A 26,130-nucleotide genomic window follows, 5' to 3' on the forward strand; every position below is an offset into this window, starting at 1 on the left:
GGAAATTGTGTGTACTGCTTAATGTGTTTCAGAAATCCCTGTTACTTTTCTTCTTTCAGTACAAGAAAACAGGCGTGTAATGCCTCATTGAAAGAAGCCTGTAGGAGTGCTTTGTGAGGGGCTTAATTAAGGGCTTTGAAAGACTAAACAAAAGGAAAAAGAAAATGCTACAGGGTTATTGTTATTCCAGCCCATTGGCTCAGAGAGCTGACCATCCATTGGTGCCTTCTATCCTTTTGCGAGCTGAATGACACTTTTGTTCATGGTTAACAGAGGTGAAAGAAGCCAATTATTGGCTGTCTTTTCCACAGGGCAGCTGCAGACGGATTTCACTGCAGGCAAATATGGACTCTTCTACCACAAGGATGGTTGTGATGACAGTTATTTTTGTGTAATTGTACGAAAGAAAACAGATCTTTTTTTTGCCTTCCAGTGACTTGTGTAGATGTTTATTGAAAACTACTGTGAATATGCTGGCAGAGAATGGGAACGTATGAGGGACTGGATTCCCCATGCTAACAGTGTACTCAGCTTTTTCTGTGAGTGTATGAATGAGTGAGGGTTTTTTAATTTACTTTTCTCCTCTTAGTTTCTTTTTTTACCTTGAAATTGCAGTTGATTTGAACTGTAGAGTTTTTCTAACTGGTGTATAGTGTGCATTTAGCTCTCTTATGGCTTGCCAGCTCAGGCTCTGCTGGCTCCTCTGTATGCAGTAATGACAGAGACACTGCTGCAGGTTAGTGGGCAGCCCTACAACAGCAAAACACACCATTAAGGACCCAGAAGGTGTCTGTGCCTGAAACTTGTCATCCCTTCTCTCACATCTCTATTGCTTGGTCCAGTACATTGTAAAAATGTTTTCCCCAACTCTTTCTTTTATAATTAAAAATGTCTCCTTTTCCCTGCGAATTTCCTTTGTTTCAGTGGTTGTAGTTTAAATGTGTAATGAGGCTCAGTGAACTAAGAACCAGGTTCTCTGAATGTTGGGATTCTGGAGAAGTCCCCTCCAGTTAGGGGCAATTTTAGAGTAGGGGCCAATGTCTCAGTCAGAGTTGATGTGCTTTGGTTACACAGCAGACTTCTTGTCGTGTTGGCTGCTCCTTGGCCTGTCACTGCTTGAGCTGGGCTGCTTTGGAAGCCTCTTTGCATTTAGACATAGTTCACAATTGTTAAAAATAGGTTACAAACTGTTGTAAAATAGTTGATAGATCGTTAAGCATGTACTGTTAGTTTGGTTATTATATTGTAAAAGGGGTTAAATGGGTAGTTATAAGAAATAGGGTACTCAAGGTACCATAACACACCTCAGTAAAGTGCACCAACCCCCAAGGGAAACCAGCCAGCCTGCACAGAACTGTAATGGCCCAATCGAGTGCCTTAAACCTTCATGCAAATGAAGGATCCAAAAAAGAAAAGAATCCAAAAAGAAACCAATCCAGAGGGACAACATACAGGATAAAAAGGGGCTTCTGACCCACTGAGGTCGTGCTGCTCCATCGGGGCCATCGCTGCTGAGCAGCCCCAGCGCCGGCGCTGCTCCATCCTCAATGGGAACGCTCCTGCTCGCCCCGGGCCCCCCTGCTTTGGGCCTTTCTTTTTCTTACATTAAATGCTGAAATCACTTTAGTATCGGGAGCTTGTTTTCGTTTTTATCAACAGTAACAATATTAAACATGGGGACAAAGGTGATGCTCCTCAATGTGATTTTGTGATTTTCTGCTGCAGGTGAGAGGAGAGTCTGCCTTTTCTCCTCAGACCTTTGGAAGTGGAAAGGCTGAGTACATTCCTCCTTCATCTCCTGTTGAATGGAATTTTGATGCTTTCCTTTGGTTTCTCTTTAGCCAGACCGAATTTTTTCCTTTATAGATTTTTTTTGTGTGTGTGTGGCATGGTCTGTTACTCACAGATGGGACTGCTGCTGCCACATCCTGCTGTGCTGCTCACCGACATGGACTGAAGTTCTGAAGTGAGTTGTGCCCCCATAAGCTTAGCCTGGTGCAGGCAGCTTTGTCTGAGGCTCAGAGAATACTCAGAGGATGTGACTTGGAGGCACTTGGCATTGTGGGTGTTTTCAGTTGTGGGGCTGCAGACTCCTGAAAAGGAGATGTGTGCCAGCACTGCTGAGGTGACTCTGCTGGGGCCGAGGGAATGGGCAGGCAGCCTGGCTCTCAGGGAAGGAACCAACAAGAGTTGTATGTTTTTTCATGAGGCAAAAAGCATACGTGGATTTGGCTTCTTGAAACGAAATAAATAGCTGTGTGAGAAATTGGATAATAACAAAATAATTCCTAGGACTCTGTGTGAAAAGAAATAAAATGGGGTTTGAAGACTCCCTTGATGTCCCTTGTTCAGTCCTATACTATTGAAATAGAAGATGAACCCGTGGCTCTTCTCTGAGTGTGTCCTGGCAGATGCTTTGGGCAGCTTTCATTTTAATTCATGTCTTAGGAAGCTAAGGTGGATGCTTAACCCATGTCTTCATATGTATCTATAAGGAACTTGGACATGGATCTCAAATCAAGAAGAGAAATGTAGCTGAAACCATCATAACTCTACAGAGCAGGAAGGCTGATGAGGCTGTTTGGGTTCTTGTATTGAGCTACACTCCTTGTCAACAGGCAGCAGCTTTGCCATTTGTTGAAGGCACAGTTTCCTGAGAGAAACACAGGTTGTGTGCTAGCACCCATGAACTCAGCCACATGGGAAACTTTAGGCAGACTTCAATCCTTTAGATGTCATAAAGTAGAAATTACTCTTATGTTAAAATGCTATGCAGTAATTGATGACCAAAAATGTTCAAAACTTAAGTTTTACATCTTAGCAAAATTGTTTTTCATAATTTTATTTAAGATACCTTGAAAATTACTACATATAAGCATGTTTGGTTCTAAAAAGGTCCTTCCAGGTGCTGCCATGAAGTCTATTTTGGCACTAGGAAGTTGTACTATGTGCTTTTAGTTTTCCCACAGTATAGATATTTTGAGTGCTTTTTGCCAGAAATAGTTTTTAGTTACATCCAAGTTACGTGTTATATGTGATTGAAAAAAATGCTTAAATGCTAAAGCTGTTGTATATAGGCTTGGACTAACACTTAAATTTTGTCGTGTGGCGTCATTGTATCAGTGACTGTGTTCATACACCAGTTTTATTTTGCTATTTTTTTGGTTTTAGCCTTCTAAAAATGTAGATCTTGCCCAGACTTTTGAGACTCTGGTTGCTTTCAAAACATTGGGCGGGACAGACTAGAACACCAAAATAAACCAGAAAAAAATGAATAAAATTCAAAGTCCTTATAGCTACTAAAGTTGGCGTTTTTATGGAATTGGATTTATAGCTGTTTATGTTCTCTTTTAGCAGTACAGCAAAAACACACAGAGTGAAGCTGCAACAGGAGGTTTTTATATGAATATATATGTGTGAATTGATATCACAGCTCAGGAACATGGGTAGCTTTAGCCTCCTCCTACCTCACAGAGATGCAAAAGTGTTCTCCTTTGGACCCAAGACTTGGGAAGGAAAGCAACCCGTGTAAACCCAGGAGATCTCTCTGTGCTGGAGCAAGGCAAGGCGCTGGAGCTGGCTGGGATTTATGGTGTGAGGCATTTGTTGTTTTGTGTTGCTAGGTGGAGAGGGATGTGGTGTCCTTGGAGTCCAAAGGGTGAGTGTGACTCCCCACGCTCCTGCTAGGGCAGGTTGGGGTTTATGGCATTGCCCTTGGAGCTGATCCTGCACTGAAACGTGCCTGGTGGGTGCTGGGGGTTGTGCAGCAGAAACCTGAGACTGGAGGCGGCACAGACAGACGGACCCAGATCTCCTGGAACTGGTTTGGTTACATACTGCCCTCGTGTTCCTGATAAGGGAAAAGGGCTCCAGAACTTCCTCAGCGCTAATGAACGCAACTGTGGCTTGGTCTTGTGGGAAGTGTTGCTGTCGAATTTTGCAATATGTTTTAACTTCAAACACAGATATGGATTAAACCTGAAACTGAGAACTCAATAAAGACAAACCAGTTAGCATTGTTGAAAAATGGCATAGTTAACCTTAGTGACTGGTGATTCCATTGTGGTAAGGACAGTTGATGCAACTGGCAAGGCTACCCTATTTTAACTTAGTTGCTGGTGTAGTGTTAAAGTTTATTTACTTGAAACATAACAAATACCCTTCCATAAAGCTCCTTTAGGTTTTCTGTTGTTGATTTTATTACAGGCATGAACGAGCTACATGTGACATTTTTTTCCTAGTGTCTTCTTCAGTACTTTCCTCTCCTACTACCATAGGAGTCAGCTGCTCCATAAAAGGCAGCTAACACCATCTGATTACAGAAAAAAAAAAATTACAGCCAGGTATAGTTGGTTGAATTCTTAAATGTGTAACCTGTTGCTGGATTCCCCTCTTCTCTATGTGTGGAGACTTACAGGTTAAAAGAAATAGAAATATTTCTGCTTTCCTTTGCTGGCAATTACAAATAATGTCAAGTCTTGCCAAAAATTGTATTTTATCGTTTTTAGATGCATATTTTTTGAGCTAAGATGACCTTACCTTGTATAAATTATTTTTAAAAGGTCTCAAGTCAGAGGGTAGCTGTGATGTAACCATGCTGAAAGCTTTTCTGTCAGGAGTTTGGCTGATAGCAGGACGTGCAAATTTGTTCCAGATGAGGGATGTGCATGATGTGAGTTCCCACCTGCTTTTGTCCCTGGACCTTTTTGTGGTCTCACTGGTTATTCACATTTTGTGATGCATGCTCGTAGCTACAAGAGGAGTATCTTGGTGCAGATTTGCTCTCAGATTGCTGGATTAGTGTGCCTGTCACATGGTTTGATTTTTTTTTTTTTTGTACTCAATTCCCTGTCATTACTGTATTCCTTAGAGTAAATAATTATGAAACTGTGAACAATACATAATTTTACTCTCTGCTGTAAATCATCTCTAACTGTAAATCTCTGTATAAAAGGAATACTCCTGCACTGAAAGACATTTTCTTCCCTCCACCAATTTAGAATAAGCCCTTCCTTTAGGCTGTAATCTGCTCTCAAAGTGTGTCTCTTAAAAATTAACTGATGATCATGCTAACTTGCACTATATTCCTATTCCGGGACGGGATCACTTTCATAATAATGCAGTGGAATTTTTTTCTAGGTTAATTCCCTACCATGTGTCAACAAGAGCCATTAACTGTATGTGTGATTGCTTAATGGCTGGCCCGCAGTGACTCAAATACCAGTTCAGAACAGGGCTTTGCGTGCAGGTATTGTTCTCGCCAAGATCTTGATGATGGCTTGACTGGCACATGAATAGGGGGACATTAGAGCTAGTTACTGTGTCTGAAAGAAAGCTAAAACACCATGGTGGAAGGAAAAAACCAACAACAGGTTGATGTGACACGGGAAGGAGGCAGGAGAAATAACAGAGATACGGAGGGAGAAAGAGCGACATGTTGCTCCGCTTGCAGGAACAGGCCTGCCTGAAGTTTTGCAGGTTTTCAGTTGCTGCCAGTGAAAAAGTTGTAGGTCCTGCTTCAGCAAAATGCTAAAAGCTTACTGAAAGCTACAGGATGTAAATGTTGCTTTTTTTTTTACATTTTTTTAAAAAGGGTTCTGTGTACCACTATTTACTAAAATTAATGATAATCAAAATCTTCTTTAATAACCAGGGGCGGTGGATGATCTGAAGTTTGATTATTTCTGAAGTTTGATTCATATAAAAAGTTTTTATTATTTCTGAAGTTCGAGTATTATGGAAAGTCAGATCAAGTGCTGTCACTTAGTTTCCAGTTAGAGCCACAGAAAAGTGAATGGAAACGTTGCTTATAAGTCAGAGCATAATTTCTTTCTACTGCTACCAAATGGAGAGAAGTTACATATCTAGCCAACAAGAAATTGTCAGAACAATCTCCTGTCCTGTTTTCCTGTTAGACAAACAAAAGGGGCAGGGGAAGAAGGGTAATTACTTGGTTTTGGAAAGGTCATGATAGGTGGTAGCTGGGCACAGAACATGGGAGCAGCCGTGGTCAGCTGGTGGGGGCTTCAGGCTCTGTAGGTGACTTTTTTTTTAGCTTACTTCATGTAGCTCTGCACACTTGCATTCCTTGCCCTGCTGTTTGTTCAGTGCATTTAGGCAGCAAACCCCTGTAGGTGAGGAGTGTCTCCAGCTGTGTGTTTGCACAGCACCAGTCCACTGACGTGTTGAGCAGGGCCCTCAGCTTCTCCGGCAATGCAAACAACAGGTGATAAGAGCTGGTGCTCATTAGTGAGATAGCACGGGTACTTAGGAAATGGCAAGTGGATTTGCTGAGTGGGAATGCAACCTGTGTCTTGCTTAGCCACTCACTGCAGGTACTGACTGAAGCTTTAAATATTTGGATATTTTATTTCTTGTAAGAGTGTTTTTCTGGAAGAATAGGAAAATGAAGCATGCTTGTAAATGATGTCACATCTCATAGGCTTTCTGTTACTCCAGAATGGCCTGTGAGTACAGAACCAGGCTTGTGTGCCTTTAAGTTTTGGAGGTCTCTGTGTTCTTGTCAGAGGCAGTAGAAACATGCTGAAGATTGCTGGGGAGAGATGAAAAAATAAGAAGAAAATCTATAATAATTAAAGTCTTCCCTTTTGCCATTAACAGCTTTGTTCACATTAAAAGCAACAGTAGATAAGTATCAAAAGGAGAAAATGTGTTGGGACAGGCAGTAAGGATTGGAGATAAGGGATGGTTAATACTGTAGAGTTCTGGCTGGTGGAATACCCAGGGGATCCTTCCCACTGGAAGATGGGCACAGGTAGTTGTGACTGTCAGAAACTGAGAGAGTGCAAACTTTAAATGCAATGCTGGTCTGACACTGGGGTCCTCTCACCATAGAAATGTTAGGTAATAATATGGATATTACACTATCAAACTACTGCCTTGCAGTAAGCGATGTAGGTAGTAGATAAAAGGTAAGAAATTCATTTCTCAGCATGTTATTTAAACTTTATTTTGAACTCAAACTTCATTGCAAACTCAAACATTTTCCATGTGTAGTTTACTCTGTAAACATCATCTTTGCCTGGTATTTCCTTTCTTGCTGTTGATGATTTCTCACTTTTGGGGCTGGCATGTCTGTGTGTAATGTGTATCCCTGGATTTTAGCTGCACTCTTTGGATTCCTAGCGCAGGCAGTTACCATTCCAAGCAGTAGTTGTGATGTGGTGCTGCTTCCACGAGAATTGTTGGCTTCTTGTCATCAGGAAGATAGAATAAAACAACACTCTACTACCAAATTTGTTTCTTTTTAATTGAATTGAAAATTTCATGCTGGTCCTCTAGGCTTTCCATACTTTCATTACATACTGAATACAATTAAGACATGGGGCAGTATTAATGTGACTTCATTTATTCTGTCCCTTCAGTAGTTTTATCACCATCCTGAAGGAACTGGCTAAATGGGAAAGAAGATCTAAACCAGAGATATAATTCAGTTCCTTCTCTCCCATGAGACTGGCTGCTGAGGGGTGTGATTTGGATGGAAATCACATTGGTTTTCATCATGTGAACATGTTCCTACAAGGAGCTGGGCACTGAATGTATTTCTTCAAGACTGTAGCATTGCAATACAACTGAATATTAGTCTCAGCTTGAGTTTGTCTGATTTCTTTTCTCCCCCTGCCCACTCGCCTTGGCTCCAGTGTCTCTGCCTCTCCCACTGCCACAACACCAGGGAGTTCTCTTGGTTAACACAGACACAGGTTAACACCTGGACAAGACTTGAAGTACTGACCATTGCCATGCATCTGTATAATGGGTCCTTTTTGTTTGTTTCTTTGTGCGATTTTGTTGTTTTGTTTTTTATTTGTTTCTGATAACTGGTGAAAAGCCGTTGGTCTTGTATGCTAAGAAAAAAAAAAATCTGTGTCACTTTGTCTTTATCCTCACCAGTGTTACTGTAATCAGGTCATGATCCATGTTATCAATGGTCCAAATGGGAAAGGATGGCTGGTTGCTTCTGGGTACTTCCCAGCATCATGTTGAGGTGCATTTGCAATATCCTGGCTTATTTAATGTACTTGCTAAAAATATGAACAGCCTCAGCTTTTCCTACTGCTGAAACTGGATCATGAAACTACCTGGGGAATTTTATATAAGATGAAGACCTATTACCTAATGGTTTTGTACAAGTAGGTAGGAGGGCTTTATTCAAATATAGATAGCTCTGCCTAAGTAATTTTCTGCATGTTATAATTAAATAACTCAGTGGCAGACGGCCCAGACATTGGAAAAGACTGAATGGAGCCTACAGTATTACATGCTATTATCTATCAACAAACAGGTTAAGCTTGCTCAGAGGCAGCATTTTATAGGAATTTAAAGGTGCCTTGTTGAAACATGATCATCTTTCCTTCAACCAACGCTCCCCTCTCTTTTTCTGTCTCCTTCCCTTTCTCTCTTCTTTTCCAAACTTGACGGAAGCAAAAAGCCAAAATGTAGATAGCTATTAATAAAGTGCTGGGAAGCACAGGGATGCATTTTGATCTTATTTGTTTTAAACCGCTGATCTCAATTTGGTTTTGTTGACATTTAATTTTGCTTTTCTGTAGCTGGGTATTTCATGGTTTGGCTTAAGGCCTTTTTTACAAAGCAGAGTGTTTTAGGCTATTAGCATGCAGTGCATGGATGTGGTGGGAAGGTGTCTGTGCCCCCAGTTCAGTGCAGAGCCAAGTGTTGAGGGAGGAGAGTGTGAGCTAGGACAGAAAGTGTAACACTAGCATCTCCTGTGGGTTTTAGGAGACATGCCAACACAACAGAGCTGTGCAGAAAGTTTCTTTGCCTAAGATGTGCTCATATTTGGAGGAGATGCAGTTAGAAATGGTACGTATTGTCTTTACAAAAAAAGCAGACTCTTGCAGCTGAATGTCCCTCAGTTCACAGAGACTGGTGTTGTTTTCCTTTTCAATACCCATGAGTTATTTTGGGTATTGAAAAGGAAAACAATGCCAGTCTCTGTGCTTATATCTTGGGCTAGTTACCTATCATTTTATTGTCCTTTCTGTCCTATAGGAAGTCTATACTTCCCATTTTGTTGTCCCTTTTTGTTCTTGCAACTTTTCTTCTCATGCCAGAATTATCGTCCCACTCCTCCCTGTCCATCACCTCTAGTCATCTGTTCTTTCCAGCCAGTCATGCTCAGCAGTTGGTGTAAGAGGGAAATCTAGCAGGGCTCAGGCTCCTTTATGGCAGAGGCAGTGCTAAAATGACAGAGAAGGCTAGCTGTGCCTGCAGGAGACACTGGGACATGCTGTGCTTTGCATCTAATGCTCTTTTGTCTGATGCCACTTATGAAAGCTGTGATTGAAGCCGCTATTTAAAGATGAGAGTTTCTCTTTGTAAAATATGAGAGAATCGGTAAGTTGCCATCCAATAGACAAAGTATTGCTGCTCATTCTGAAGCCTGGGGATGTTTGACTTTGGTTAGTGGTAAAATCAATAATCCTTGGGAAAAAAAAATAAATCCAAGTAACTAAAACCTCACATCAGGAGCTGGAATTCTTGCAGAAGGAGTTTAATCAAAAGTTTAAGTGCCTTATGTTTTCTAGTTCAGTTCTGAAGTCTCCACTGCTGGTTGATCTAAAAGTGATTCAATATTTGGCATTATGCAAGATGAGATTGTCTTTTACTATGTCCAGCAAAGCTGCTTTTCCTCTTCCAAGGAAAATGGACACAACAGCTTTAAATGGGGAAAACCCAACAGTTTCATGTTCATAAGAACACAGAAACCTCATTTGATGCCTGTTTTCAGCAGAGGGAGGGTTTCATTGCTTTTACTATGATTGCCAGTTAGTATAAGTATTTTTAATGACTTTAAAGTGTTTCTGTGTTAGGTGAAAGCAGGAAACTCTGCTAAACTCAGCTGGAAGTGAATATTCAAGTAGTTGTCAGAATAAACTGGAAGGATCTATCTGAGCAGGCTGGAGACAACAAATGAGTGCTGGAGTGCCTTGGCTTGACTTTTCACCTTTTGCCTGTAAAAATTAATCTCTGCAGTACCTGGGATGGTGAAAGAACATTCACAGCTACAAGCTACTGTTTTAGTTAGTTTTATTCTTTTCTGTAGTACCTTCTTGGAAGAAGGACTGAGCTTCTGTTGGAGTGTAAGGTGCCTTATGTATCATTCAGAACTGCAGCCATGGCACTATAGGAGGGGGTGCAACTGTTTATTTTCTGTGTTACATCTCTCTTCCCTGAAATGGACATTAACTGTAAATATAAGGCTGTGATTCGTGTTATCCCCTGAGATGCAGCCTCTTGCTAAAGAGGTTACCACCTTTGGCAGCTCATATTTTAGTGTCAATGCCAGCCTCTTGGCCATCCTTTTAGTTTCAGTTCCAGCTTCTTTGCCCCATCATGCCCTTCAGTGTTTCCAGGAATGGGGCATCTGCCACCTCTGCCTTGGTAATGTTGTCAATGAGTGAAGAGTGAAGTTAGCCTGGCTCTTTAGGACAGATAAACCCAGTTAATGGCTGCCTGGTGAAAGGTACAGGTCTACCCATGGTTCTCCTTTTTCCTGATGAATCTGCAGTGTAAACCGTGGTATTACCATCATAACTCTCTCTTAACTCTCTTTGAGCTGTTGTGTCTGTTTTGCACTTCCTGGGGAAAAGGAACTTCGTAAAAATTTCAGCTTTTCAGCAAGGTATCGTGATAAGCAGTCCTTGAAGATTCATGTGATACAGACAATCACAGTTGATATTTCTGTCTGTCCCAAGCATAAATGTGGGTCTGAGCTTAAAATTAAGGCAAAGGTGTAGTTTGCTGGGCTGACAGACCATACTGGGGACTTGTTGGAGGAACAAGAACACTGTGACAAGCCTTTTAGATACAGAGTCTGAACTAGAGTTAACCAATAAAATTTAGGGCAGACATATGGGGGTTTTGGTGTTTTATTTGTTGGGAGTTCTGTGTGTTTGGTGGCGTTTCAAAGGTTTGCAGGTGTTGTGCTGCTTTTAGGGCACTTAGATCTGGATGTAGGAGCCCAATCCATAGGAGGTCTTCTAACCTAGTCCTGCTGAAAAGGAGCTTTAGGCAGCTGCTGGCATGATCCTTCTGTTGTGTGATAGCATCACTCCCATGAAAACTGCTAGGGCTTGGGATAGTACTGTTAATGTTCTTTTATTCATTCTAAGGAACTTCTTAAAATATATTAGCATCCTAAATGATTTCTGGGTTTATATTCCCAAGGGATTCTTGGGAGAGAAACAGGTGGTGTGTGACAGCTTCTCAGTGGAGATTTCTTTGACATGTCAAGGGACATACTAATATTTATCTTTATGAAATAGACAGCCTTCTTGCATAGACTGATCCCTTTTTTTTTTCTTTTAAAGTTTAGGAGTAGTAAAATGACTATTTCTAAAATGCAAACAGTAGAAACTTAGCAAGGACTATTTTTGTTTTGGACTGTGGTTTTGGGGATTATTTGTCATTATTTTGTTATAGTATATTGTGCTCTGCCATTTTTGTTGCAATTCTTCTATTAATTATGTGTTATTAAGAGTATCTTCCCAAATTAACTAGGTAAACTTTATAGAGACTAGTTATTAAGTAATCTAATTTTAGTGTCATGGGTGTTCCTAATATTGTTTGAAAATTCTTGGTCATGAACTACTTAATATTTTATTGCCAGTGTATAGTGCTTGTGAACTCATTCTTTGAGGAGATTCTGTAGAGTGAAATGAAAAGAAAAAAAATTATATATATCAGCAAAGCTGCTTTTACATAGTGTTCTTCATTAAACAAGAATTGTTTTAAGACTTGTATGATGATCATTAGGAGACTTTCAGAGCTGGTGCTTGGATATTGCCCAAAGCTTGCAAATCAGTGCTACAATGACTGACTTATTTATTTAGTAAGAATTACTACCACATGTAATGAAGGCAAATGCAGTAACTTTGTAAAAATTTCAGCTTTTTAGCAAGGCATCATGATAAGCAGTCCCTGAAGATTTGTGTGATAAAGACAGTCGCAGTTGATATTTCTGTCTGGATTTTTTACAAATTCAGCTTCACTGAAAATAGACTTCTGTAGAATTTGAGAATGTTGATGATGGTTCTCATTATTAAAGCAATCTGTTTCATGCTTACATCCAAAGAATCTACTTCCCAAATTAAAACTGTAGAGCCTAATTCTTGAAGCTCCAGGGAAAAACCATTTTTAGTTAATGTCAGATTCCAGAGAAAGCCAAAATTGCTTTGAATTGGGATGTCAACCATTCTGTGTGTCTGCATGGTTTCCATTGATTTTGTTTAGGATTGCATAGGGCACTTCTGAAACTGGGCATTTATAGCTCTGGAAATTTCAAGACCATTGCTTTCAGCTGTCAAAGAGCAACAAATGTGTGTGCAGCCACAGTCTTTGCCCAAGTGATGCATAAGCATTCACACAGTGCTTTCTGATGCTATGTGCTGTTGGCTTATTTCTACTCCCACTATTTATTGTGGTGCATGTGACAGTAGAGTTTTATATCACCTGGAGTGTTTTTTCAGAGATGGGATTTTCTTACACAGGTTACTGGTTTTTAAGATTAGGGTCTGCACTCTCTTCTTACTCTTCTGCCCTATTCATAAATGCTTCCCAGCTGATAGCAAAAATGGATTTGCAGCTCTCTAAAAAGGAGAGGACAAGCCTGGATGTATGAAATGTGTGTATTTATGAGAATTTGGAAAATGAGGAGAATAGATGTTGCAGTCTCCCATGGAGCAGACAGATGACAGGTCATGTACCTGATACATTTATTTACTTTCCTGCACTAGAAGAAAAACATCCTCAACAGCAACATTTTACTGTGACCAGGCTGCTGCCAAGGCACAAAACACTGCTTAAAGTGTGTGGGCTGTCGAGTCTGGGGATGAAACATCTGCAGTTCAGCTCCTTCTGGAGCTTGGTGAAAGGAGGCTTTTGTACCATAGTGGATTTGTTTTGGCTCTTATCACAGTTGGGTTTGTTTTGTACGTGCTGAACCTTATTTTGATGCTCTTGAGTTAGGGTAGTATACTATTAGCAGCTGCTGAGGAGCAATCTCTTAGTTTATGCTGAGAAGTGAGAAATGAAGGTTTTGGACTACTATAACATTTATTTTAGAGAAATGGCTGTCACTGGATTTAGTGTAAGAGGGCAGTTTTAGAGGAATGCCTGTCTCTGGATTTAGTGTAAGGACATTTTTACAGGAATGGCTGTGCTGTCTCTGGGTTTAGTGTAAGAGGGCAGTTTTCACACTGGCAGCACCTGAGGGTCTCTGCTGCACAGGTGGTGTAGCAGATCAGCTGCCTGTCACTTGTTAATGTCAGGGAGGAGCTTCAGTGGTACTTGTTGGTCATTATTGAGATAAAAGGAGAGTTTGGGTTTGTTTGTTTTTATTTGAATTGTGGAGAGGTGACGTGTAGGCACTATAGAACGGGGAAGGCAGCAAGCAGGGAAGGCCCTACTGACAAGTGTTACTGAATTGCTTATTAACTACATCCTGAAAAAACCCAAACCAGCGACCGAGTGGAAAGTAAGAACTTGGATTATGTCATGAATTGTTACGCAGCTAGTTTAATTATCAAACCAAATTGTTTTCATGCTGCTTTTATTCACATTGAGCAATAACTTGCTTTAGGAGTGGATTATCTGTGATCGTTGTGTAGTTGTGAAGTGAGGTGATGGCACCAAGTAGTGGGGCTTAGTACTGCTTTGTAAAGAAAAGAGCTGAGCAGGTCCACATACCAATCATGTAAGCACTTGCTGCCAGCTTCCCTCTGCTTATGGACTGAGAATGAAATCTGCTTAAAACTATTACCTCGAGGACTTTATAAGTTTTGTAGAAGGAAAACAAAAGAAAACCAAAAAAGACTGTGGTAGAGCTAGGACATGTTTCTGCTATTCTTGCCAGTTGTTCCAGAAGTGCTGTTTGCCAGAAGCTATTTATTAAGTCCTAATGCATGTATTATTTTTTTTAAAGGCAGTGTGGGATGAAAATTTGCGTGGTGGGTGGTCACAATATTTTTTTTTCATATGCTTGTGGTTTTAGAGTATTCTTAATCATCTGAGTTAAAGCTGTATCTAAGTGTAAGTTGGTAAAAATTAGTACTGTAGATAACAGTACTGTAGAGCCTCTTCCATGCATGCCTTCCCTGTAGTTTCACAGTAATTATTTTTGTTTAGAGGTGTTGGAAAATTTTATTTTGTCAACTTCCCATTTTATAGGCCTTTGCTGCAACCCGATTCTCAAATTACAGTGACTTGAAAGTTCAGCATGCAAATTTATGGAAAGAGATATTTACTCTGTGGTACTACAGTATTTTTTTGTCTGTTACTGTACTATCTGATGAGACTTTCTTTTTTGTACCCTTCTCATAGGATGTAAAAATCCTTTCCTGGTTATTAATGCATCTGTATTTGTTCTTTTCCAGAGATATCAGCATGAATAACATCACGAGACTACCAGAAGATGCCTTCAAGAACTTTCCCTACTTGGAAGAGCTGTAAGTATTCTACACATGTTAAAGTTTTGCTGCAACATCATATGGCTGTATAAAGTGGAAGGTGGGTGGAGAAACACTGTTAAGTTGAGCTGTGAACAGAAAAAGCAATTATACTTTAAAAATATAATCTTGTACGTGTTTGGAAACCAGGACAGTAAATGCTACTTACAAGGGACTTTTTATAGTGATTATTTTAATCATGGCTAGAGTGATGACACATACTAATTACAGTGTTATCCAAAGATAACACAAGAGTTGTGTAATTACCATTGTTTCTGAAGGAGCTACAGTATAGCTGTTGCATAAGTTCCATTAAATAGGTGTTGCTTCATTTACTGAGCTGCTGGCTTCCATTGTCCTTGTAGGCTGCAGATGCAATGCTCACAAGCCCATCCTGACCTATATCAAAAGTTCTGTGGTACAGGGCTGTTGGAATAATTGTTGCTTCTTTTTTTTTAATTTCTCTGGCAGAAATTTTTTCCCACTTCCCACCTTCCTTTTGTCCTATTCTCATTTTAGCTTTCTTTTTTATGTTTTACTTGTCTGCTACTTGGATTTCTGAATCCTTGACCTCATGTGCTCAGTATTTTGCTGAAGTCTTAGCGAAGATGCCTTGGCAAAGCTGAAGCATGCTTTCAACAGCATTGTCCTTAATTAGGTTGGGTTTCAGAGTCAGTACACAGGTTTGACATTCCCTTACTGCTTTAAGTACTGTTGGGTGATACGTGCTTTCTGTGTGCCTTAGAGTTTCCTTATCTGTGAAGAGAGGGTGAGGGTAATGGTTCAACCTGTGCAAGAGAGCTTTGAGAACTTCCAGTACTAAGCAATAGATAAGACAAAGCCCCTGCAATTTGGTTTGCCTCTCCTATATTTTCAGTGACAAACTAGGATTTCTTTTATTAAAGAGCATTTAAAGTATAAATTAAAGCTGTCTCTATTTGTGACTTTGGCAAGATAGGACTGTGAATGCTGCTGCGTTTAGAGGTTTTTCAGTAAATCACCTTAGGGAAAGAACAGTTTTTCTAAAGGCACTACCCTTATGAGCTAGGCAAGTGTTCTTCTGACTTCACAAAGAAGGAAACAAGTAAAGAATGAAAACCATTTGTAGAGGGCAAAAGACTAAATGAACCCTGTAGCAAAACTGCAGATAAAGCCCTGAACCCTTTGACTCTGGTTATCTGTTATAACCAGTACAACCACTGCACCTCACTGGAACAAAGATACTGAGAAATTGATAAGAGATGGATTGCTTGCTTCTGAAGAAAGATTTGGGTTCCTGAAGGTTGCTTCTTTGCACTTCTCCCTCACTAGTTACTCTAATAAGGTGTTCCACCTCTCCTTAGAATTTTGGTCTCTCTTACACCCTGATAACGTAGCACTAATTACTAATGCACTTAAATAATTCCATTTTACCTGGTTCTTAAATAGTTTTGACTCAGGTCAGTACAACTGTGAAGTGCAGTTGAGTTGATTTATGCCAGAGAAATTTTGTGTGATATATCTCATTTCATGTTTAACAGGTTCTGGTTTATTCCCTCTGATTTAAAGTATTGCTTGTATCTGTGACATAGGCAAGAACGCTTTATGTAGAAAAATAGATTTTCAGATGGTGCTTTTGTGTAACTGACAGAATTTAAGAAAGGCTCTATGGCATGAGTAGTCAGCTGGAAAAAAAAAGAGTGGCCTAGGAAGGCTTGGTTGGCTTCAGAATATATACTAGCAAACATTCCATATGTGCTTTATAATATGTGATTCTGTATGTCTGTGTGTTTTGTTAGACTAGATCTGTAGCCCACTTTTTAAATTTTAATTCCTTGTAAGCATGTTTCACACAAGAAGTTGAAAAGCCCAAACAAGTCTGTTTTTCCAACTTAGATGACTGTGGGAGACTTCATTTTCTTTCCCCAATAAGTAATTAAGCAATAAAACCTAATGGGTGGGTGTTATTGTGTAACTTCATAAACCTTGGGGTGGGTCAGGAGATAAATAGGAAGGGCAGAGCCTTCAGCCATCATCTGTTGTGCTTATTGCCTGAGTGGCCATTTGCTACCTGTACCTCATTGTCCCCCTAAATTCCAGGTGTTCAGTTTAAAAAAAATAGGCTAGCATTAAGCTCAGAATTATGTGTGAACACCAAGAAGCTTTAAATCATTCTTAGCATGCTTACTTGATGTGTTAAAGCAAGTTCTGGGAAAAAAAAAAAAACCCAAAACAAAAACACAATTCCAAATTCCCTTGTTTCAGTTCAAGTTATTCTTAAATGGGAATATAATGAAGTAAATTCAAATGAAACAGCTTTCCTCCTTAATAGAAATGTCCAGAAGCAGATATGACAGGTTTCTGTTTTGTTCTCCCTGTTCCCTTTTCTCTATGGGAAAGGGTACAAAAATGTTTCATTCTTTAATTTTGCTGGTTGTGAGCAGGAGCAACTGAACTCTCATACTTCCTTCTGTACAACCACAGTTTTTCCTTTGTATGATTGTCACAGTTTTTTCCTGACTTTTAGTTGTAGCTGAACAGGTCCAAATTCTGACTGCCAGGCCCCAGCAAATTTTTGCTTTTTTTGCTTTTTCAGCACACTAACCTGGGAGTTAGTGTCCATGCCAAAGAAAAGTGATTTAAAGAAAAGACTTAAAGTGGTGTTGGAATGTGTGCTAAAAGTGACTTTTCATTGAGAAATTCTCCCAAGAATTACACTAAAGAAAATTAAAATCCCACAAACTAATGGGAATGCAGTAAGTACCCACACCAGCATGCAGTCTAGTGGGTCTCCATCAAGGAGACGGCCCCAGACACCTTTATCTTCATACCATGCCATAGCCCTGCCACTGTCAAATGCTGTGTTCGGTTAGCCCTTGGCAGAGTCGGCTAATTAATGTTGCAAAATGGTATCATAGAATTTAATGGAATGGAAATAGGAGACAATTAGAATGTATTTAGGCAACTGAGTTACATGTATGGAGAGGCTGAGATTAAAATGTTCAGTAGGAGCCATTTGAAATGGGGGTTGTCATTTCTTCAATGAAATTATTTGGTAGTCTGCAGAGGCTTCAGAGGATCATTTTCCAAATCCTGAAAAGAACACTACTGGAAGAAGCAGAGCACCAGACATGGAAAAGCTGGCTGCTCAATTCAGAAGTACCTTCTGCATCATCAAAGATAATTGGGTGCTTCAATTATGCATCCCAGGCTGGTTTCAGATGTTCTGGATTATCCAAGACACCTGCACCAGACTGACAGGTGTGACACAGTGGGTGCTGTGAATGGCAGTTTTGGGGCCAGGTGGAAGAGGACATCTGGAGCAGCACTAAATGGCCATGTTAGGGCAACTGACTCCCCAGCAAAGACCAAATTTGCAGGAGCAATCTGGGATTTTGTAACTTTGAGGTGATGTGCTATGGCAGCATTGCTCCCATCACGGGTACAAGCCAAGGGGTTTTACCTTGTGCAGGGACAGGATGTGCCCGTTGGGTTGAGTGCTCCATTCACAGCCCTGTTCACAGGCTCATCACGCGTGTCCCCGCAGCACGCTCACCAGATGGCAGCAGGCATGAGCACTGTTTATAAATGTTACACAAATTCTCCCTGTCTGTGTAACTGATACCCATCTGGAAGTCATTTGCAAACTATTGGAATGGCAATGGTCAGAGTCAGGGAGAAGCAGACCACCAAGGGTTTTGCCTTAGCAGTTAATGATGTGTATTCTTCAGAAAATGCTAACATAAACATGCTGGAGCCTTAAACATGATATGGAAACTAAAAATTCTTGAAAAACTTGGCCGTGGTTTTCTAACCACACCTGAAGTATTTATAGAAAGCTAGAAGAGGAAAATATAACTAGATAATGCAGTGTTTTTAGAAAGTAGAAACCATTTTCCGGTGTGAATTTTTAACTAGAATATTCAGGTTGTGTTATGTTTTGATGGCCTTTTTAAAAGGTGGCAGTCCCTTCCAATATGTAAAGTTATCTAAAGTAGTTTGAAGAATTTTACACTTTATTTGTGAATTATCTACTAGATTTAATTAAAAAGTCAGTCTCTTACTGAGGAAGGCAAAATTAAAATGATTTTTATTCTTGGCCAGTTTTCTAGTCTGTCTTCAGAAACTTGAACCACTCCAATAATGCAAAAGTATCTTTGACTTAATGACCTTTTAAGCTTGTTTTGATTTCCACTCTTAACCCTTTAGAATGTTGTGATCTTGTTTGCCCTGCACTCATGGGCAAGATTTAGATGATCAGCTTTGAGCTGTGTGTCTGCTGGTCCATATGAGCAGCAGAGGACTACAATCTGTTCCTTGTCTGTCTGTGGGTTACTTGTGACAGAAAGATGTGATTGTCCAAAGGGAACACAGGTAATTTCCCAGCCAGTCAGCCCTGAGCTTCTCCTGCAGGGGTCAGGGAGGAGGGTGCTCTCCACTCTTGGGCTGTTGGGTTTAAAAACCATATCACAGCCAGTAATGCTGCAAGGAGAGGAATCCTTCCTGAAAGCACCAACAGACACCAGGGCTCAGTCAACTTCCAGATGTGTACAGATACCAAGATCTGTTGTGGTTTTGTTTTTTGCTCATACATGATATGCAATAGTCTCTCTCCTGTGATGCTACCTTCAGATACTGTTTGTTTTATCAGGCAAGGGCAAAACTTTCTTATTTAATGGCTGGTTGAAAATAGCTGGGGAAATAACTAATAAAAGGAAGAGTTAGGTCAGTAAAAGTCTTCTATTTTCTGAAACACAATGCTAATCTGCTTTTTGAGAAATGAATAAACAGTGAACAAGAGACCACACACGTGCAACTAATTTTTGCAAGAAAATAGCGTGACTGAGTGTTTGCTTGACTATTTAATTATATCCATATTGATTACAAGTCTTAAGAGGTCTTGCTTAAACATCTCCAGAGTCTCTGCTCATGGCTTTTAGTTGACAAAGTATATTTTAGGAACATAAGGAATAATTAAAATGTATACTAGCAGTGAAAATGAGGTGGGTTTTTGCCATAAGGTTGTAATCAGGAAGTATCTGGAAGGGAGATGTCTAGAGTTATTTTCCCTCTTGACTGCAGCTGAAGATGACCACCTGGCCGAAATGCCGCAGCTGCTTATTTTTGTAGTATCTGTTTCAGTGTGTGATTTAGATGGTACCCTTCCTCCTAATTTCTCAGTCAGCACCAAGTGGTATCATTGCTGGACAGGGAGAGTGAGTATTGTGTCTTTTTATTACCTGGATTTAAGAGTAGGACATGTCTTGGAGCTATGCCAAGGCTGGGCTGTTAGTTCAAGCGGCTGTGTCTTTTTCTCACCTAGCTGTGGAACAGTTGGTGGAAAAGCTTGCCTTGTCCTTCAGTGCTAGGTCTTTCAAGAGCAGTATTTTCAAGGTAGTGTGTGAATGTTGATGAGATGGTGCCATTCTTTTCTCTTTCATGTATGTGAGAAATCCCAAGGTTTATAGTTAGAAACTGGAAGTGAAGGACTTGCTTTGAGTAGAAAAGGTAAGAATGAATGTTCACGTTGTCCTGATGGCTTGTGTTAGCTCACATGTGATAACAAAAACTGTGGTTAAACATCCTCTTATAAAATGGACTGGCACAATTGGAGGCATTACTGCCCCATTGTGGAAACCCAGGGCACTGGGAATATTTCTCTGTCTGCTCTGGGGTGCCTTGACCCCCAGGGCAGCGCTGACTTTGACCCTCATTCATGGAGAAAGTTTCCCAGACTTGAAGATAGACTGGAATCCACAAAAGTGTGAAATAGATTACAGAGAGCAGCGTAGGTGTATCACTTGCTAAGAAATACAGGTTTTGGGATTTGTAGTATGTTGTGGATGGAAGCAAGATGGAGGGCACAGGGTGTTGTCCTGGGTTTCTTCTTCATGCTTCTTCTTCCTCCTTCTTTATGGGTTTGGGTGGCATTTGGTAATTGGGCAGAAAAGTCTACATTGGGGGCTCTTTGGGATCAGTTATTGGGTTAAAAGGGAAAATAATCCAGGTGTCAGTTCTTAATTGGATAGTTTAGTCTTAAAAGACCTTGTACCAAGAGATTGTTGGCCATTTTGTGCCTTCTAATGGAAAGCTGCAGAACTCAGAGTAGTGAGACTGTTTTACTGATAAGGAATAATAAACACCTGAGTCTGAACATGAACTATGTCTCAAGTGCCTTCAATCCTGACCCAGAGAAACCCACAACTGGAACCCCACACCCCATCTCTGTCCATTCAGCCCCACCAGCAGAGTCTGAAGAACAGGCAGAGATCTTTCTCCAGCTGCTTTTTTACTAAGGCAGCCAGTGTAGATACCAGTTGTTGGTTCCTCAAAAAGAGCCACATGACTCAGGTTGGAAGCCAGTGAGTGCTCTTCAACCAGCTCTGAGTATTTGGACAGCTGCAGGAGATGATTTCCTCAGTTGATCCAGCCTGAATTCCAAGAGAGAAAGTGTTAATGAAAAAAATGTAAGGGGTAGGTTTCTCGTGTGGTAGCAAGTTAAAAGCGTAACTTGACCAGCCTGCTCACATTAGGAACGCTCGCTGCCTTGTGTGCCCTGCTTTACAAAGCCAGCAGCGTGTTGTAACTTGCGCCTTCAAATTCTAGTCAAGACAAACCTTTAGGCAAAGACTCCCAAGTAGAGTTAACCACAGTCAGCTAAGATATTTTTAAACATCACTTACTTGGTCTGCATTAAATGTTAAATGATGTTTCAAAACATGTTGGCCAACCTGTGTTTAATTAGTGTTTTCTTATCTCTGGGAGTCCTAAATCAGTTTGGTTCTGGATGAGTTTTAGTCCTGCTGATACAAGAATATTTCTGTAGCTTAGAAGATTCTTGCTCTGCTTGACAGCTGCATGTTTTTTCCTGTTTGTGGGGATAGATGCTAGTAGGTTGAGTAAATTCCATTGTTTTTTGGAAGATGAGGAAGTTCTTTCTTTCCAGTTTCTGTTTCTACGTGTTAATTTCCAAAGTTGACATGGTTGTATATAAGGATCCCAAGACTGGTTATTCTGCTGCAAGTACTTTTAGAGGACAGCAAAACCTTTTCTTTGGCTATAGTTGGTTTTTTTGAGTTTCAGTGTTCTGCTCACACACACAGCAGCTGGCTTAACTGAATGGCCTGAAGGCTAAACTTTGCCGTGTTACACTTCAAGACCAGTCTTACAAGCCTTATTTATTATGCTGCCTGAGTTGCCAGGCTGGGCCTGTCTGAAGGTATAAACCAGATAAGAAACTTCTGGAGGCTGAGCAGTAACTTGAGAAGCTCTTAAGCTCTGTCTCTCCAACTACAGTTCTCCAAATGGTGCTCATGCCATGCAGTCCTCCCTGCTTCTCCTTTCAGTTTCAGAAACTGGAGTGTGGAATAAAAGGGGAGTGTGTGTGTGTGTGATATCAAGTAGGCAGTTTGAGGCCAGGGTCTCAAGACTCATCACATGGGCTCTGAAAACTTTAGACAAAAAAGTAGAAAAAAATAAATCCTGTGTGTTGAAGGTGAATGCCTTATCCTCTGAGAAAGTAAGTGGGTATTTGCAGTCATCACAGTTTCATCACAGTAGGATGCTGTGTGTTACCATGAGATGTGGTGATGCCAATCTTTTAGCTCCTTTCCTCCCCTCTGCTTGGATGTTTGTGTTCTTGTATTTTTTTGTTAGTACAGAGGTATTCCTGGCTAATTAGCTTTGGCAGATGTTCTGGCACAGAAATAGTAACCAGATTCCTATGAAGTTATTTTTCCTACCCTTCTTATAGAAAAGTAAATTTCTAGATGATTCTGTTAAAATATTTTATTTTATTTTAGCTGGAAAAAAGCTAACAGTCAACCTAAGCTGAATCAAAGAATCATACTGAAAATTACCTCAATTTCTCTAAGGTCATTAATTGTGAAGGTGACTGCATAACCTGTGTTTTGCATTTGTCCAATATGCAGCTGAAGTGATTGGAAAACCAGTAACAAAAGTTTAATTGCCAAATACATGTAGACTTAAACTACTTTGCGATGTTGCAGTGTCACTTGCTATATGCATGGTCATTCAAAGATTTCATGCCTGGATAGGAGACAAGGCTGTATGAAGAGACCAAAGCAACTTTGAGGATTTGCTGTATCAGCAGCAATTTTTTCACCCTCTCTTGTCTGACTATTAACATATTGATGATCTTGGAAACCTTCTGAGCATCTGGATAGCACTATCTGCTAAAATCACAAATCTGTAGTTAGTGGAGTTGTTGCATCTCAGTTGATCAAACCCGAACTTGGTGGCTTCCATCTCTGTCTCTGCTGTGCAGACTAGATAAGTGAAATGCATTATTACCTGAGTGTTGAGATGGCTATCAACAGAAAAGTCTATCTGGCCTATGGTAAAGAAAAGCAAAGTTACCACAACATAGTACAAGATGTGCAAAGACAAATAGGGAGAGGAGAATGCATTTTATAAAATTTTTTCTGCATTTTGCTTTGGAGGTGAGAGGTAACAAAATTGCTTTCTGCAACAACTCAGCATTTCTGCTGCACACTAGGTGTTAACCAGTTTTCTAGATACCATGGTATTGTTGCTTATGTTTACAACAAATATGTCCATGTTAAAAAATTTATGCAAACTTCTGAGGATTTTTGCTGCAGAATACTAATTGAGAATACAAAGACCACTGGTTTCAACAACTTGTAGTGTATAAGAATTGTTTTGTGTTATATTATTTCTTTTGGTGCATGTGTTGCAGTCTGTGGGTTCTACTTCGAGGTCTTGCCCAAATACAGATACTGCTTGAAAATGAAAGGATAGAGCATATTTTGCATGGTTATAAATGCTTGCTTTCCTGAAAATCCATTGCCATTTATTTTTCTATTTTTGATAGTGCATGAAAAGCATTACCATAGAGCATATTTTGTATTCTGGTAGATACTGGTGATTCTTGCTGACAGTTTAGCCATAGAAGTTATGAACAAGCTTTAGACTTTTTAATCAGTCCATTTCGTTTACTTAGATATTTTAGCTTTTTAGACCAAAATGCATTTTGAAAACAAGTAATTATCTTAAAGCTCAGTAGTAGAACTTTGAGAAAGCTGTAAATGCTGGAAAGGGAGAGATCATAACAAGAAGTGGAGTTGGTGCAGTTTCAGTGCTGTTGTAGTTACAGTTCTCTTTCTTCAGTCATGATGTGTCTTGGTGAAGTACTCACAATTTTATAAATAATGGTGGAGGTTGTGTAATACTAAAACTGCTGCAAGAAAAGGAGGAGACAAATGCATTTTCTATTAGTAGCAGGGAATTAAAGTATCCATTCAGTTTTGTTAAATTGGTGTGGAGGAATTTGGGGTAACCTGGAGGCAATAGATTGGCTTCCCAGCAATGCAGCAAGTCCCCAAGGGGCTGTTTGCTACTCCCAGATAAGCAAAGCCAGGTTTAGTCTGGAGACTCAGATTCCATTTCCCAGCTCCTCCTTTCTGCAGCTGCCCATCTGGGCTAGGAGCTGTCTGCAGAGGCATGTGCCCTCACCAGGCAGGGCACCCAGCCCTGCACAAGGCATGCAGCAAAATCCTGTATTTTCCTGCAAATACAGAGAGACTGTCCCTCTCCTGTAGAGCTTTCAACCTTGATTAATAAATTATAGCATATAAATAGGCATCATCTGTTGAGAAAAACAAAATTCTGTTCTAAACTGGCTGCTATTTTGGCACAGATGGAAACTGAAGCTCTTTCAGATTTGAGGAAACACTTGCTGGGTATCCTGGATTAAGTTATCTATGAGGCATCTCCAAAGATGACTTCTGTCGAGGGAGAACTTAAGCTAAAATTCAAGTTTGTATTTGGAAAACACAGAGAACCCAGAAAAAGTGGAAGGCATGTAAAGATAACAGAATAGTTCAATGTAAGACAGCACAAAAAGTAGAGTTCGTGAAAGTACGGGTGGAGAAGCAGTGCGGTGTTTTCCAATGGGATGAAAATAGGAAGGTAAAAGTTGGATTGCTAAAACTGAATGTTGGCCAGACAGAGGAACAGTGATGGGTATGGGAGGCTCAGGCTTGACTAAACCTTGAACTAGGAGTCTTGGCTCTTACCACAAATCAGCTAATGTAGAAGTAAAAATAATAAATCAGGTGTTTTATTATGACATGTCAAGGCTGCAGTCTGTGACACTCTTTGAATTTGTTCTGTGTAACCATTATATTTTTCTCAGAGCCAAAAGAGACAAAAGGTTAGGAGCATACTACCAAGAGGAAAAGAAAAACCAACCCAAAATCCACAGCAAAAACATTTACTGTATGAGCATAAGACCTTCAGAGGGATGGAAGGAGATGAAACTCTTTGCTCAAGTATCCTGGGGTTCACTACCATCTGGGATGCAGGACAAGGACAGAGGTTTCCAAGAGGTTTTATTGTGTCCTGTCATAACAAGAGTGATGCTTTTAATTGTTACAGGCAAAAATGTATCTTTGGAACACCCTCCCTGACTTTTGGAGCCACACCAGTGATTAACTTGGCTTGGTTAACATGCAGCTGGGTTGCCAGACTCATAATTGCAAAAATTTTAATTTCCCAAAGGAGAGAAAACCGTATTAGCTGCAGCTCAGTGCAAGGACCTAGGCTTGGTGTGTACTCTGGGAATGAGACACCATGGAAGTCTAGTCTTCAGCTACACTGCATCACCCTGATATCTGTAATAATAAGGTGATCTCCACATCTGGAGATGATTTACTGGGTCACTAAAATAATGATTAAAGGATATTGCTCGCCTCTGTATGACAGGCTTTGTTCTCTGTGTGTCCAATTCTGTTATCTTACTATGCTGAAATTGAATCTGTAAGTTTGAACTTACCATTAAAACACTCAATTTTTATTTTTAAAGTAAAAATAGAGGACTACAACATTCAATGCTAAGCAGTTACGAGAAAGATCCCTACTGTGGCCGTGCATTATGTCTGGGACTCCACTGGAGAAACCTCCAAGTTTTAACTCAGATACACTAATTCCAGCTAGAAATAATAGTAGTAGTAGTAATAATAATAATAATAATATAGTAATAATAATAGTAATGATGATGACGATAATAACAGCAGTCCTTGGCAGAATCTCCAAACAAGGGGAGCCAGGATAGAGTTAGTAGAGAAACTCATGGTCAGTGTGATACACATTTATACTTCAGATGATGCCTGCTGCTCTGTCCCTTGAGAAGTAAGAGATAGCAAAGGTTTTTGTGGCCTTATAGCATGGCAGGGCACTTTACACTTGTCTGTTTAATTCAATTTTTTACTGTCTTTGTGGGTGAATCTGTTTTGCAGCCCGCTGCCTTTTGGAGAAAGAGCTCTAATTAATGGTGATATAGTGTGGTTCAGTGGCAACAGGTGGATTTCAGACTAGATATCTGTAACCATTTCCACTCAGAATGAGGGGAAGGATAGAAACTCAGCCCATGATAGTGTAAATGTGGGGCTGCCTTAAGGTGCTGCTTTGTGACAATTGAAATTGTCCCACCATAGAGCAGCAACTTCCAGGGCTCTAGTGAGCCTTGCTGCAAGGAGATGAAAGTTATGTCTTTTCTGTTGTGCTAGAGTTCTGGCCTTGGTAAAACTGTGATTTCCCTTAGCCCGTTTAGAGATGTGTGTGTGAGAGAGAGAAACAGAGATGCTTTTAAATTATTTAATAATAAATATTTTTAAGACTTGCT

The 26,130-nt window shown here is 40.2% G+C and overlaps 1 protein-coding gene across 1 annotated transcript in view; it reads left to right on the plus strand.

The window, feature by feature from the left end:
• The window catches only part of LGR4 (leucine rich repeat containing G protein-coupled receptor 4), a 74,161-nt gene that overhangs the window by 17,606 nt on the left and 30,425 nt on the right, over positions 1-26,130 (plus strand). Inside the window, exon 2 of the mRNA XM_054283709.1 lies at positions 14,415-14,486. Within this exon, the coding sequence (XP_054139684.1) occupies positions 14,415-14,486 (72 nt within the window). The remainder of the gene's footprint in view (positions 1-14,414; positions 14,487-26,130) is intronic.

Source organism: Melozone crissalis, unplaced genomic scaffold (assembly GCF_028551555.1).
Source record: "Melozone crissalis strain CALT ecotype California unplaced genomic scaffold, PUWL_Pcris_2 ptg000038l_1, whole genome shotgun sequence".
NCBI classification, from domain to species: domain Eukaryota; kingdom Metazoa; phylum Chordata; class Aves; order Passeriformes; family Passerellidae; genus Melozone; species Melozone crissalis.